Here is a 15,326-nt window from a genome sequence, read left to right as displayed (position 1 = left end):
ATCATGTTTAGAGTACATCCAATGCTATACATCATATGGTGTCTGTCTCTCTCCTGTCTCCTAGATGTTCCAATGGATACTATGGCAAGCCCACTGTACCAGGAGGCTCCTGCCAGCCATGTGATTGCCATGGCAACCTGGACTTATCCGTACCTGGCAGTTGTGATCCAATCACAGGCCAGTGCCTGCGCTGTCGGCAAGGTTATGGCGGGGCGGCATGCGACAGTTGTGCCGACGGTTACTATGGAGATGCTGTCGTATCAAAAAACTGCCAACGTGAGTAAACCGACCGCCATAAGAGACTAGCTTGGTATTCTTAGTACGCACATCATGGCAGAGGTGAAGAGACTAGCTGCTAGCATCCATGTTTTAACACCCAACTGCTGTGGGCTCAAACGTTGTCGGTCAGTCGGATCAACCAACTGCTGGTTTGTACTGAGACGATGATGTTGTATTTGTTGCCGGAACGATGTAATTGCCACTTGTGGCTGCAGAAGCCCCATGTTACCACTGCTCAGCCGAAGTTACAGTCTTGCTTTAAGGGCTTAATTAACAAATCAGACTGTGTGTCAACATCCTGACTTTAAAGACCCCATTTGTAGTAGCGATAATGTCAAAATGGACAGGAGGCTACCTTCCATCCCCACACACCGACCCCACAGAGATTGACCTGGGTAAAAATAACATTAACAGCAGTTTTGTCTCAAGAATTGTTTTAAAGATGCTGTAATCAGATAACAAATCTTCACACAGGGGTTTTAAGAGAAAACATCATCCACTTTTGAATCATTTTGAAGAACGCAGCTTGCGTGGCTCAGCAGGGGCATTACACTGAAGAGTACTACTTCCTTTATGAAACTCAATTTTAGCTAAATTATACCTTTAATCCTTTCACTAAAACACTGACTAGACGGTACACCATCTGGAGTGTGTGGTGTGCATGTGTGTGACTGTGCATCGGCAAGCAGCTGTGCAAGTAGGAGGTGTGATGTCGGAGCGGCCCACTGACTGCCAGCTGTGTTTAAGAGTGAGAACAAAAAGCTACACCTGTACAAAAGAGGAGCGAGAGACTGAACAAGAGCGAAAGAGAGAGAGAGAGATGGCAGTGAATACATGCATAGACTCGCTCTGTTGACGAAAACAGTGACATTAGCAGAGAGGTAGGCAGAAAGACAGATTAACAGATAGACACCCCACAATGAGCGATAGACAGGCCGGCCGATAAACAGACGAGCACAAAGGCAGGCAGACAGGCTGTGACAGTATTAATGTGCATTTGATAGCTCATTGTTCTGTAGTTGTTTCCCCTCTCCACCCAGCTAAATGGTTATTGATTAATCAGCCTGATCTATTGCTCTCCTACAGTGCTGATCGGCTGCTCGTGTCTGAGAGATGGAGGGCTGTTATTGATCCTGTACGAATGACAAAAGACCACCAGGAATTATTAAAACACAACATCTTTCTCTCTCTCTCTCTCTCTCTCTCTCTCTCTCTCCCTCCCCACCTCTGTCAGCCTAGCTCTCTCTCTCTGTCTACCTCGCTCTCCGTATCGCTCCCAGTCTTAATGAATTTTATTGAGTGGAGCAAGGGAGTTCAGGCTGAGTCCATTTGTGCACTATTAGACTGTAAAAATCCTTTACATTTTCTTTTGATGTCAGAGTTCCTATCTGCGGCCATTTTTGCTGCAACCATTTTGTGTCTCCACCTAATAGCGGTTCAGTTTAATTCAGTCGGTGAATGTCAAATGGTTTCATTTTGGAAGCAAACTTGACCACACAGCGATTTGTCTGAGGAATAAATTCAAGAAAATTAACACCTCTGACCATTTCTCACATGGAGAAAAGTTGTTTGCAAGTTGTTGAGAACATGTGTGAATTGTCTTTTCACACTTTTGTCCAATCACCGGAACAAAGTGGATATGTAGTAATTCAATAATGTAATTATGCTTCTTGTGTGTCTGACAGTTAATGAATCTTTCGTAGATGTTTCATACCGTAGATCAATAAACTCTTTGGGGATCTTTGGGAAAACTCACAACTCTAATTGTACCAGTCTTAATGGTCTGTCTGGTACAGACCTCTGAAGGCTCTGAGCTTTTATGGGACTGATAGGCCCCAAAGTGCATTAAAGTAAAATTGAAAGTCTAAAAAAAAAAAAAGTAAAAACTCTGAACCAGCATCCACTCTGTTTTGACCTGAGCCAAAGGCCAAATCAATGCACTCAGAAACAATTACAGCCTGAATTTTGATCACAGTATACAAGTGTAATTTACTGTACAAATACACACACTTTTTTTTTTCAGGTGCTGAGTCAGATCAGATCCAGTCGGTTTTGAGCTGTGAACCAAATCTCTACTGTGATTTCCTGTGTATTAGATTAGGGAAAATAAATATATATAATCAAAATAGTCTGCGTCCATAATCATCATATGTATTGAGCTCTTGTAAGGTAATAACACGCTGCAGCCAAAGTGTTGATTAGTCAAACTCAGAATGCTCTGTCTTGTAGGAAAAAGTATGTACCTGCATATGCTGCACTGTATAAATATAAGTGCAAGTAAAAAGGAAGAGGCTGATGATCTGTGGCGACTGCCTTCGTTAGATTTTTATGCATGACGTGGTCTAGACTTTCAAGAGGTCTGTGGCTCAAAGGTCATTGGTTTGACTCCCAGCTCTTGATCTCTGAATGTGAAGTGTAAATGAGGGACACTTGCTCTTCACTCGACACCTGCTTTTGAGATGTCTACCGTCAAAACAGCTTAACCCTGAGCTCCACCACTCGATCTGCTCAGTGGTCAGTCGTCAGTCGAGAGTGCTGTTTGTGCAGGACTGCTTCCAGGTGTCTGTATGAATGGTAAACAGGGGGCTGCTCAAAAGCAGGATGTGTACCCAGTCGACATCCTCTAGATAAACACCGATAAAAATGTCAAACACATTATCAAATAAGCAAATTGCTGCCAAGTTAGCACTTTATTAGGAACACCATTCAGACAACTTTTGCTTTGTGGCATGGTGAATTTTCATGTTCGACATAACTGTTAGAAGATGGTGAACAGTGGCCATAAAGAGATGCGCATGGTGGACAGCAACACCCAGATTGGCTGTGGTATTCAAACCATGAGTGATTGATATTAAAGGGCCCAAGGTGCCAAGAAAACGTTCCCCACACCATTATACCACAGCCTGGAGTGTTTACACGAGACAAGGTTGTATCCATGGATTCATGCTTCAGATGCCAAATTCTGACCCTACCATCTGCAGCCTCAGCAGAAATCTAGATTCATGAGACCAGGCTATGTTTTTCCAGTCCTGGTGAGCCTGTGTCCACTGCAGCCTCAGGTTTCTGTTCTTGGCCGACAGCAGTGGAGTGTGACGTGGTCCTCTGCTGTTGTTGCCCATCTTGCCTCGAGGTTCAATGTGTTGTTCATTCAGAATTTTTTTTTTTTTTTTTTTTTCTGCCCGCCACAGTTGTAAAGAGTGGTTATCTGAGTTACTGTGTTCTTTCTGTCTGGCCTTTCTCCTCTGACCTCTCTCATCGATAAGGAGTTTCTGGGTGTTTGAGACTGCTGTGCGTAAAAATTCCAGGAGATCAGCAGTTTCAGACATATTCAGCATTCAGTATTAACTGAAGCTCCTGACCTGTATCTGCATAATTTTATGCATTGCACTTCTACCATATGATTAGCTGATTAGATAATTGGATGAATATGGGTGTTCCTCATAAAACAAGTGTCATTTTCTCTCAAGGCTTCTGAACGCCATATCTCAGCAGCATCTTTTCCAACAGAACATTTCCACTTTTTGTATGTACTGTAATGTATGTATGCTTAATAGATTGTATAGCGTCTGAACATCTAACCAACACACCATTGTAGAGTTAATAATATGGAGTAGATGCACCATAGAAACTCCTGCTTTTTGTTGACATGACAGACTGCTGATTGCTGGATAGCAGCACATAATGTATTTCAATTTGCAAAAAAAAAAAAAAGTCATATTCTCCATCAAGGCCAGCTCGGAAAATAAAAATACACAACAAAAAGCAACATTTTATCCCACAACAAGGCTTGTATTGTAGCTACTGACAGAACGGAGTCCAGATGGTCCCCGAAGGGTGAAACTAGGGGGATGAGAGACTGTGTGTGTGTGAGAGACTGTGTGAAACAGAGACAGACGTATATTTGCATGTTTTCTTGTATGTTTAATCGGGCGGTTGTGTGTGTGTGTGTGTGTGTACATCTGCATGTGTGTCGATGTGTGGGCGTGTGTGTGGGGGGTGGGGGGGCAGAGCATGTGTGCCTTCTTGCACTTGTGTGTGAAGCAGAAATCGATGCATGTTGCATTCTGTAAGTGTGTTTCCGCATATTTCTTTGTGTGTGTGTGGACATCTGTTGTACCCCTGTCTCTCTCACTTTCCCATCCCACACTCAGGTCTGTCCTTCTGTCTCTTTTACATCTAAGAGAAGCGAATAGCAGGAGGTAAAACAGGCTACGAATATGCATGTGTGCCTATGTGATGTAGTGTGTGCTTCTGATTTCTTGAGAAGGTGTATGCGTTTTTTTTTTTTTGTGTGCATCTTTGTGCAAACGCGTGTGCTCTCCTGACAGCCCATCCAACAGATGGGAGCTGTAATGTTCAGGCTTTTAATTGTATATCTAAGGGGTTGATTGGTGTGTGTGTGTGGGTGTGCCCCCCCCAGTAGGATTTAAACACACAAAGTACAGTTAAAGTCATGCAAAGTATCACGAGTAAAGAAAGAGAGAAAGATGTGAAAGGTTGTATGTGGGAATAAGTTTTCATATTTCTGGAACTGACCCATTCATAGAGCAAAAAAAAAACTGCACACATGACAAAGGCCATGAACTAAATATAATGCAGTCATTTTCAGTGCTGGAGAAACAGTAAGAGACTCAAATCTTTTTTTCTTCTTGTGGAGAAAGAAGGAGAACCTGCTTTGTGTTTACTTCCACCATTGTCATACAAACCTTTGCACTTAAGGGGGCCACAAACAGCCCCAACATTTTTGTCTTTGTCTGCCAGCCAAAAGTTATGTATTTACACAAGTGAACCTCCCTAAATGTTTTGTCAGTGTTTTAGATGAATGGAAAGTGGTAAAGAGGTTCACCCTTTGTTGATTCTTTATCTCAGCTTCATCTGAAGTGAAGGCTCACAAGCTGCTTTTTGTTTTTTTTTCCTGTGACTTGGTTTAACTTTGCTTTTCGAAGAATGAATTTGTGCTGGTCTTCATCCAGATTTCCGCAACAGATGTAGATCAGAGCAAACAGGACAAATCTCAAATGAATGAAAACATTCTCAAACGAATGGAAATGTGTTTTTTCTCTGTTGTAGCCTTCCTTTGTCTTTTAGGCTCATACTTGCTCAAACTGGGTTTTTATACACAAAATATAATCTGGCAAAACTAAGTCAGCCCCCTAGACTGAAGAATCTATTTTGGCTGTAGGAGATTTTCTCTAAAGTGCAGTGAGGAGGATATTAAAGTGCATATTTACGGCTAATCCTGAAGAAGACCTTAAGCAGGATCTGAGCTCTTCTCCAGCCTACTGCAGCGTGAAGTAAACACTCACCAATTTGTGTTATTGTTAAACCAATATGTGTTATTATAGTTAGTCCACATAAAGACGTTTTGCCATTAGGAAGTGATAATTGATGTAAAATATGCTCTCTCCCCTCCTGTCCTGTCCTGTCCTGCAGCCTGTCAGTGCCACACTAATGGCTCAGTATATGAGATGTGCAATAAGGAGACTGGACAGTGCGAGTGCAAAGAAAATGTGGTTGGACGACAGTGTGACGAGTGCATGGTAAGAGATACTTATAATCTTTACAGATAAGACCAACGTGTTGGCAACATTCCTGTTTTTATTTTTTATTCATTTATTTTCCACAACAATTTGTTGTCATCTTTTAATATCCTATTGCTTTGAGTCTTATAACCGAAAACACATCTTTTTCGACTGTGCTTTGTATTACACTTTATGTTTAGCATTTCTGTACATCAAATGTGTTTTTAATTAACCAGCAATGTGGTGTGTACCTGATGGGTTGATTTACAATCTATGAAACTGTAACGGCCATCCATAGTCTACTGCTTTATCTTTTCTGGTTCTTTTATTTTTAGCAACTCTATAATCGTAATAATACAGTAATTACGATGATGATGATGATGATGATGGATATTCATTTTTATCATTTCACTTTTTTTCCACTTCTTGTACTTTCACATTGTCGTTTATATTTATCCTGCTCACTCATTTTCATTGGTCCCCTGTCTAACCCTGCTCCGCCCATCTGCGCTGTGATTGGTCCAGCCTAACTGCTGGTGGGATGCTGAGCGTCAGGAGTGTGTGCCCTGTCGCTGCAGCCCTCACGGCTCTATGTCTCAGCGCTGTGATGTTGAGGGGCGCTGCATCTGTCGCGCCGGCTTTGTGGGCCGACGCTGTGACCTGCGTCGCCAAAGTTACGAGAGGCGAGAGACGCGCCGGCCAGTGGAGCGCATTCCTATAGAAACTGTGCAGCAGAGATGGGTGGGGCCGTCCCGCACAGGGGGTTGTCCCAGGGGCGCGTACAGGCCCAAGACAGGGGTAACACACGCTGCATGTGGATTACAGTGGTGTGTTTTAAGTCGCATGGTGTGTTTCTGTTTACTTGGTGTGCAAACATTTTATAGATGCAGAGACATGTTCGCAGGCCTGAACAGATTTAAAACACATTTTACTTGTTTGTTCTTGTGGATGTCATAAGTTTTTGGACCTGGATTTTATAGAACATTGCAGGTGTTTAAGGTTTTCTTCAGCGTGGCCGTTGCACGTCGCACTATTTTTAGGCAAATCAGTGATGTTTTTGTCTGAAGCAGCCACATTTGTTTTTCATTTTCAGTTGAACTGCACCATATTCAAATATTTTTATATGGCAATTTTTCAAAAGATTGTCAGAATTAACTTGGCTGGCATTCTGTAGCTTAAGGGACGGTTTGTGAATGTCTGGGTTCAGTCTGATGAACCGGCACGCTTGGCATTGTTTTATTTTCCTTAAGAGCAACAACGAGGCATTTTCAGACGTTCAGACAGCAGAGTGAAAAAAAAATTTAAAAGACTGAAAAGTTTTATTCCTTTATTTGTTTTCTCCTTCTTCTTTATTTCAGAAATGAGTCTTGCATCTCATGTTTTAACTCTTGTTTTCAAGTTCTTTTGAGTGTGTCTGCAGCTTGTCTCGCCTCAACTATAACTGTCTATTCTCAGCTCAGTTTATGACTGCCCTTCCCTTGTCTGTCATTGTGTGTCTCCAGCCTGAGACCCATGGCCTCACCACGGGTGGACAGTGTGTCCCGTGTCACTGTAATTCATTTGGTTCCAAGTCGTTTGACTGTGATGAAAACGGCCAGTGTCGGTGTCAGCCGGGCGTCACCGGACCCAAATGTGACCGATGCTCACGTGGATTCTTCAACTTCCAGGAGGGCGGCTGCACACGTAAGCACAGACTGTTGGATAGATAGGGTAGTGTTTCTTTAATAAGTGGGCTAACTGTGATATCAGCATGTAGTTTTGTCTCGTACTTACCTTAATTTGCAATGAAAGTAATGTCAGCAATCAAAAAATGCTGAAATTGCTGCTCTGTTCTTCTTGGTTTTTAATTTAAAGTTTCCACAAATTGTCTGCAGAGAAATTCTGTTTGAAAAGCTGTTCTGTCATGTCAAAAATGCATGTGCATCCCTTCACATCATTTCATAATTATTGCAAGGCAAAATCTCTTTTCCCCACGAGCAAGACAAAGTTAAAAAATATTTGGAAGGGAAAAAAAAATGCTCATCATTGCAAAAAATGCTTTGAATTCCAGCCTCTGGCTTCAGTTACTTGAATGCTGCAATGTATTTTAAAATACGTGACTTTGTCAGTGTGGGCATTTCTTTTGTTCTAGCTTCACATGGACATAATCCAGTTTTCATCTATGGCTAAACCTCAAACTTCCTATTATTTAAAATTCAACCTCGCAGAAGTTCTGAATACCTCATAAATGTATTGCCATTGACGATTGTCTATTTTTAACATTACGCTGTGTATTATAAACAGTTGAGCACTTCTCCCCAGGGTCATGAAACATGCATCTTGGCAAAAGCTGCAGGTACATCAAACAAAACACCCATGTGCACATATAGATACACGATGGAAGGAACAAATGAAAGACAGGAGGAAGGAAGCAAGCAATGAAGATCAAATTAAGGAATTTACAACCAGTATCAGTAAGATGGTGGAAATGTGAAATGTTGCCAAGAGGAGCTAGCTGCTGAGTGATATGAGTGTCTTTGAAGGCTGAGCACAGAGAATCATAATAACATGACCAATAAGTTATGGAGCTGAAAGATTTTGGATTCTGGTGAATAAGCACAGCAGCTGATATTTAGTATGTCCAGCATGTTTAAGGAAGAGATTATTTAAATGAATCAAATCAAATTAAGCTCATGTAGATTTTAGATTTCTTTATTTATTTATTTTTTTTACAGTGTATTAACTTTTCAGTGCTATGCTTCCAACCCTGTTATAAAGATCAGTGCTGTGCATACACCTATGAGTGTTCCAGCTAATACAGTTTCCTCACTCTTACTGAAAACCATTCATCTTTTATTAGCAAAGATTCAGAGTAAAATCTGTTCTGAATTCAACTCAGAGCTCACGTCTCATGAATTTACACATCGAGTTAAAGGTCAGCGTTTGCCCAAATTGTACAGCGTGCCACTGACTCAAAGGCACAGAGGCTGGTGTTGGATATCAGCTGTGCACCAAGCGGAGATGGAATTATTCTTACCAGTGTAGGAAATGTGAGAACAGAAAAAAAAAAACATATTGTTTCTGTGAAATACAGAAAGAGACTGTTCTCTTAAATTCACCTGATTCTCAAGTCTTACTGTGTGGACAGTCTGGGTTACTTTGAACTGCCTGCTAATAAACATTGATCATTGATCCTGTCATTCAAGACAAAGATCTTTTTTTAATGAGGAAATGTGTCCTAAGAACCTGGCAACCTGGGAAATAGTTGCTGCAAAATCAGAAGTATTGATAATCTCCGATCCACCTCAAGTAAAACTATGAATAGCTTTTCCCACAAAGCTCCTCATGCAGTGCATTATTGATGCCAACCACTGCTGACAGCCAAGAAGAACAGTAATAAGTTAGCCAGAAAATCTGGTCATACAGCAGAAAGACAAGATGGTACTGGGAATATTAGCTTTGATTCGTCTTAAGATCAATACCACGACGCAGCAGTCAGGTTGCAGGAATAATATGCTGGCTTGTGTTTAATGTTCCAGGGAATCTACTGCAGTCAAGTCAATATACAAATATGATTCAGAACTTGGGCATGTAGTTTCCAAAAATGAAATGACAGAAAATTTCCACCACTGGCAGATTAAAGGTAACTTTAATTAACAATTCGCATTGAATTAATCAGCTGTTATTCCATTAACAATTTAGAAAACTTCACATCGTAAAATCATTTGAAACTTCAACAACTTAACGAGAAAAAGGCTTTTGCCAGTCACAGCTGTGTTTTCTGGGAAATGTTGGTGATTGAATAAGTTAGCTGGTATTGAATAAATTGAATTGAACAACACTGGGGGATTAGGAGTGAGGGTTTGACTCTCTTACTATGAGCAACAAAATCCTTATGCAGTAACTCAAAAAATTACCCCTCAAATTCCTGTAAAACCCAAACTATTTTATTTGATGAATTGTGTTATTGCATAAAGGCTAGTTCACATTTTTCGGTACGGACATAAAATTCACCTCAGTCTCTTAATTTCACACTTAACATTTTCTCCATCACATCTACTTCTGTGGAAGGTGTCAGATAACATGAAGATAAAGACAGTGCTTCTCTGTTCCACATATTCACAACAGTCCAACTAGACACACACTCTTACTAAAATGTTTTGCACAGGTTTGAGTTTTCAGTAAAATGTGGCACGCTCACTTCCTTCCCTGTTCTCAGTCCCAGACACGTTGCTTTTGTTTCAGATGGAATCTGTGAGGCAGCATGTTGTGAAAGAAAATTTAAAAAAATGTTTTTAGGTGTTATTTATGGCAGGTAGAACGCTTATTTGTCTTTAAGTTTATTCAGAACCAATTACAATGCACTTGCTCTTCTCTGTTCTACATGTTTGGTGTTAAATTACCTTTTATTCCTTTCCTCTCGTCTCTGTCTTGCAGCCTGTCAGTGCAGTCATGTGGGAAATAACTGTGATTCTAACACAGGACAGTGTATCTGTCCTCCCAACACTGTTGGTGAGAGGTGCGACCGCTGTGCTCCAAACCACTGGGGCCATGATATCATAACTGGATGCAAGGTGGGCTGAAATGGTATTTGTAAGGAACAATTTGTGTAATCTAGGTGTGATGCCATTAACAAACACACAGGGGTGGCAGACAAGTTAGGCAAGTGTAAAAAAAAAAAAAAGAGATTAATGATTGGACGTCTTGCCATTTTAATAAATGTTTTGTTTTGAACAATAATGAAAAACAGTGGCTTTCTGGACTTTTCAGAGCAATTTTACTTACATTTATTTAAACTGTCTGAGAGGACGAATAAATCCTGACTTTTCTGACATAATAGTAGTAGAGAAATACTCTAATATATAAATCAACATAGATCATGTTTATGCATAGTCAGTGTATTACTCTAAATAAAATATTACCACAATTTTCTTCGTTTTAACCCCAAGTAATAGCAGTGTATACTAAAGGTAAATATAATCAAAGGAAATCACATAGATTATTCCAGGTTTAGTCCCAGTGCACACATGTATAAATTTATCAAAATTTGTTTTTTTTCCACCTTTTTCTTTGCTGTTCCTTCTGAGTGTCTTTCTCCATAGTTTTCTTTTTAGCTCCTTTTCACCTGCACTCACCTTTCTTATTCTCCTTTTCTGTGCTCCCTCTCTTTCTGCCCATATTCTGTTCTCTTATTATCACAGTGCTTGTTCACTTTGTTCAAAGTGTTTGAAAAGCAATTTCTCTGCACTAAAAATATCTCACCAAAGGGCTGCGAGGCAGCAGTAACAGTAAACTATTAGAAGTGGCAGTATAATATTAGCAATTAGAAGTTTGAACATGAAAGTACTGTAAGCGTCAGTTTAACAGAGAACAGATTGATCCGGACAACAAACGGGGATGCATCAGATGTTAGTGGTACCAAATAAACATAAAAAGGAACCAAAGACAACAGAACAAAGTGAAAAAAACAACCAAAGCAGAAAGGTAAAACATAGAACAGAACTGTTGTTCTTTTGTAAAGAGTTCAACCTGAGTTCACCTGTAAGTGTGAACACCTTGTTCTGTGTTTATATAAGGCTACTCCAGCAGAGGGATTTTAACCCTGAAGATAATTCTACCACAAGTGTTCTCTTTCACCACGTAGAAATTTACAGCTTCTAGGTTTATGATTATGATTGTGTTTCTGCAACATTTGCCTCACAGCTAAAATGCCAAGCATCTATTTTTATAACCGTGTTTTTACCTTAGAGGCATCTCTCGATTCTAAAGCCATTCAGTGTTGTTTGTTCAGCTGTAGTCCTTAGTAAGCACACTGCGTAACAACAGTGCTTTGGTGTTAACAGGTTTGGTTTTTAGGGTGATTCCACACACACCTGTCTGTCAATGCAAGAAGTACCTCTCTTGCTCAGTCTTTGGACACACTTCTGTTTAAGCTGACTGCGTTGCACTAGAAAATGTATCTGTGAATTCTTCTAATGTCTGATTTAAGATTTTTAACAATAATATTGTGTTTGTGTTGTGTTTTGTGCCTTTGTATGTATGTATGTATGTATGTAGGAGTGTGGCTGCAGTGTGGTCGGCTCGGTGACCCAGCAGTGTAACGTGAACACGGGCTGCTGCTCATGTCGAGACTCCTTCAGGGGAGAGAAATGCAATGAATGTCAAATTGGATACCGAGACTTTCCTCAGGTAACTGATGCATTTTAACACGACCAGTATCACTATTAGGATCATGAAGTGTACTTTTCATTTTCAGAGTTCAGAGTCTGTGTTACTCAACTAGGACAAGGGAGACAGATTTTCATAGACATGACAGTTCTGTTATGGATTTTATAGATTTGGATTTTGAAAAAATAAAAAGAAAGTCAGTGTTCAGAGGAAAAAGTTACACTTTTTCGAACCAGGAAACTTCAGTCAAATGGTAAAATAACTGTACATCTCTGTGCTTGGTGCTCGTCTGAACTTCAGTGATGTTTCATCTGACATGGGAGTGAGAAGATAATGGCAGCATTTTCATTTTGGAGTGAAGTTTAATGGTTTGGTGAAGCATAAAGCTAGGACACACTCTGCTAGCTCCTCTCTGAACCTGCTGTGTTGTTGATAACAGAAGCTTGGCGTTGTCTGCATCCACATTTCCCACAGTGCATCCAGTGCGAGTGTAGCGTCTCAGGATCGGACAGCCAGACCTGTGACCTGGAGAGAGGAGTGTGTGCCTGCGCTGATCGAACGGGAAAATGCAGCTGCAAGGTACAGCATACTGTCACAAAAAACACACACTTTCACTTGTAATGCTCACCCTCCCACATTTTTTGCATGTGTGTGTGTGTGTGTGAGAGGAAAAAAACTATGGCATATATTATTTTTAATCCTACCAGGAGATGATAGTTTAGATTTTAAGAGCTACTGCCCATGGTTTCTCTGTCCTTTCTGTGTGTGTTCACAGTCTGTGCATGTTTGTGTTTTATAGTACACGCCAATCAACCACAACATTAAAGCCAGTCAATGCTGTGGCTGATCCGTGTGTGTTAGTGTGTAATTATTCCTGTAAATGTTACAGAACCGAGTATGACAGACAACTCTGTGTGACAGGCTCCATATGCTGGCACACACACAAAGGCACACAGAGACGCACACACACGCTAAGTTAGACGGATGCATGCATTTATACAAAGATTCATACATAAAAACATATACAGTCTTTTCTACAGCATTGTTGTGAAATAAGTAAGTTAAATGTTTGTGTGTGTGTGTGTGTGTGTGTGTGTGTGTGTGTGTGTGGATGCTTTGTCGTCTCCTCTCTTCTACCTTGTTTTTCTCAAATAAATACTATTACCATATTTATATAGGTGTAAAAATAGTATAACAAATTAATTTTCCTTATTCTTCCGTCAGTGCTGTAGTCTGAGATTCAGTGGCATCCCTGTACGCTTCACTGATCCTCAAACACACGAACACGTCACCAGAAAATCTTTTGTAAAGTTACAGTTTTCACTGTCAGCCGCTGTAGTGGTTTCATATCACACTTCAAAGCATCAATTCATCTTAATATCATTTAACCTTGGACAGTCCTTTTGAAATCTTGAGTGGAAAAAGAAAATGACACAAGTAGGTGAAATGACTTGACTTTGACTTGATTTGCAGAGCAAATAGACCCAATATGATTTGATTAATCCTTCTTGAGAAATCTTTAGTACTTCAGGATACAGTACGATTAAGATTGCCATTCTTTTCTTTTTTCCAAAGCAGTTAAAACTGCTTTTTAGATACTAGACTGCACAACTGAATATTCCTGCTAGTTTACAACTGTCCGCCAGCCAGAAATGTTTAAATTACACCATTTATGTATAGAATTGCATTAAGCTTGCAGATTAGTAAAAAAGTGTCCTCATATTTAATGTCATGGACAGCTTAGTGAGATGTGGAACTCTTGAATCACAGTTAAACTAGTTTAAAAAGAAGACATAGTGGGTCTCCAGTATCTAATACACAGTTCAGTTAGTGTATTTATTTTCTGTAAGTGTGGGGGTGTGGGTGGGTGGGGGTGCACTATTTGTATTTGTGAAAGTAGTGAAATGTTCCATATGAGAAAACTGGCAGTGGTTTGATATTCTGATCCTCCCTGTCAGCACCTTATCTCTCTCTCTTTCTCCCACTCTTCTTGACACACACACACACACACTCAATATATGGCACAGCCAGGCTGGAGATACTTTCATCCCTGCTGTCACTTGCTGATCATATTATCATATTATCCCACATAGACAGTGACAAATGCTAAAACAAACTTTTGCATACACATGCACACACAGATACAAACATAAACACACATCTGATTCATGGCCTGTAATGAGGCTTCAGATCGCTGAGTGTGATCTTCACTCTGAGCAGGTAGGAGGTTGACTGCCTGTCACTCAGTCATTCGTCACCTGGTCCCTGTCTCTCTGTTCAGCTCTTATTTCTGCTGTCTGTGACCTGTTATGCTGGTTACCTGTCTGTCTGTCTGCCTGCCTGTCTGTCTGTCTGCCTGTCTGTCTGTCTCCATGCCTGTCTGTGCCTCTCTGATAATTGAATTAAGTGATTCATCAAGAAAAACATTCTTAAAATTCACAAATTCCAGCTTTTCAAATTACCCCCCTCCCACCCCCCATTCGCTTTTTTTTTAATGGAAATTTAATAACCTTGGTTTTTGGGCAAAACAAGTGATTTTAAAACAGCACTTTTGGTATTTTCTCGGAATGAGAATTTTATAGACTAAAATCTCAAAACACTGTTTCTGCAGCCTTTGTGAAAACCTAATAAATTCCTTTTGACTTGCAAATGCTAATATTGTAGAGCACCGTAGTTGACTTTCTAGGTTCCTTCACCACACCTGCACTTTGTTCTGATGTTCTTTGTCCTAACTCACTAACCTGCAGGACTTTTTGACAGAACTCAACATTAATTGGATGATGTTTTGTTGACAGGACTGTGAGCCTTTTCTTAGCAGAGAGAAGGCTTAATGCACAGCCCTGTCCACAATCCCATTTTAGACCAGTCAGCTCACAGCTTATTTACTGAAAATGTAAACATTCACTGCAGCCGGATACCACCAGCCGTTGGATTCTTATTTCTAGCTCAATATAGCAAAGGCATCAAACGTATTTTCTGTGCGGTGTTGGTTGGGTGTATTTTAACAGTAGAACTTTGTGTCCACGTTAGCCACATAATAACCAATTAAAGTTAAGAGACTGGCACAATCACAATTATGTTACACTTCAGATGAGTGTAAACAACTCGAGCGGACTTGAGGTTAGAGAGACGCTTTTTCAACTAAAGGACTTGGGCTCGTACCTCCATCTTATTAGCTACGTGTTCTGCTGTAAGTCTGCAGAAGGGCTTTTCTTCAGCTCACTCCACTTTCTGACCACAAGCAGGATAGAAAGTTTGGATGCTACAAAAGTTGTCATCACGTTGTTATTAATTATATATAGGTTAATTAAAAATAAATGGCTTATGTTTCTCATAACTGACCCATCTCATTTCATTGTACTGTGTCCAGATGAATTT

General features: G+C 40.3%; 1 protein-coding gene across 8 annotated transcripts in view; it reads left to right on the top strand.

The window, feature by feature from the left end:
* Nucleotides 1-15,326, top strand: part of lama2 (laminin, alpha 2) — a 150,280-nt gene that overhangs the window by 78,979 nt on the left and 55,975 nt on the right. For 4 of the 8 annotated variants that reach the window (XM_041064264.1, XM_041064262.1, XM_041064263.1 and 1 more), the window contains exons 21-27: nt 65-276; nt 5,713-5,819; nt 6,327-6,599; nt 7,304-7,484; nt 10,218-10,354; nt 11,838-11,969; nt 12,423-12,527. In XM_041064264.1, the coding sequence (XP_040920198.1) occupies nt 65-276; nt 5,713-5,819; nt 6,327-6,599; nt 7,304-7,484; nt 10,218-10,354; nt 11,838-11,969; nt 12,423-12,527 (1,147 nt within the window). The remainder of the gene's footprint in view (nt 1-64; nt 277-5,712; nt 5,820-6,326; nt 6,600-7,303; nt 7,485-10,217; nt 10,355-11,837; nt 11,970-12,422; nt 12,528-15,326) is intronic. The other 4 variants (XM_041064268.1, XM_041064266.1, XM_041064267.1 and 1 more) reach the window with 1 other exon arrangement.

This window comes from Toxotes jaculatrix, chromosome 19 (assembly GCF_017976425.1).
Source record: "Toxotes jaculatrix isolate fToxJac2 chromosome 19, fToxJac2.pri, whole genome shotgun sequence".
Taxonomy (NCBI): Eukaryota; Metazoa; Chordata; class Actinopteri; family Toxotidae; genus Toxotes; species Toxotes jaculatrix.
Note: the sequence above shows the minus strand (reverse complement) of the source record. Positions and strands in the feature narration are given on the sequence as shown.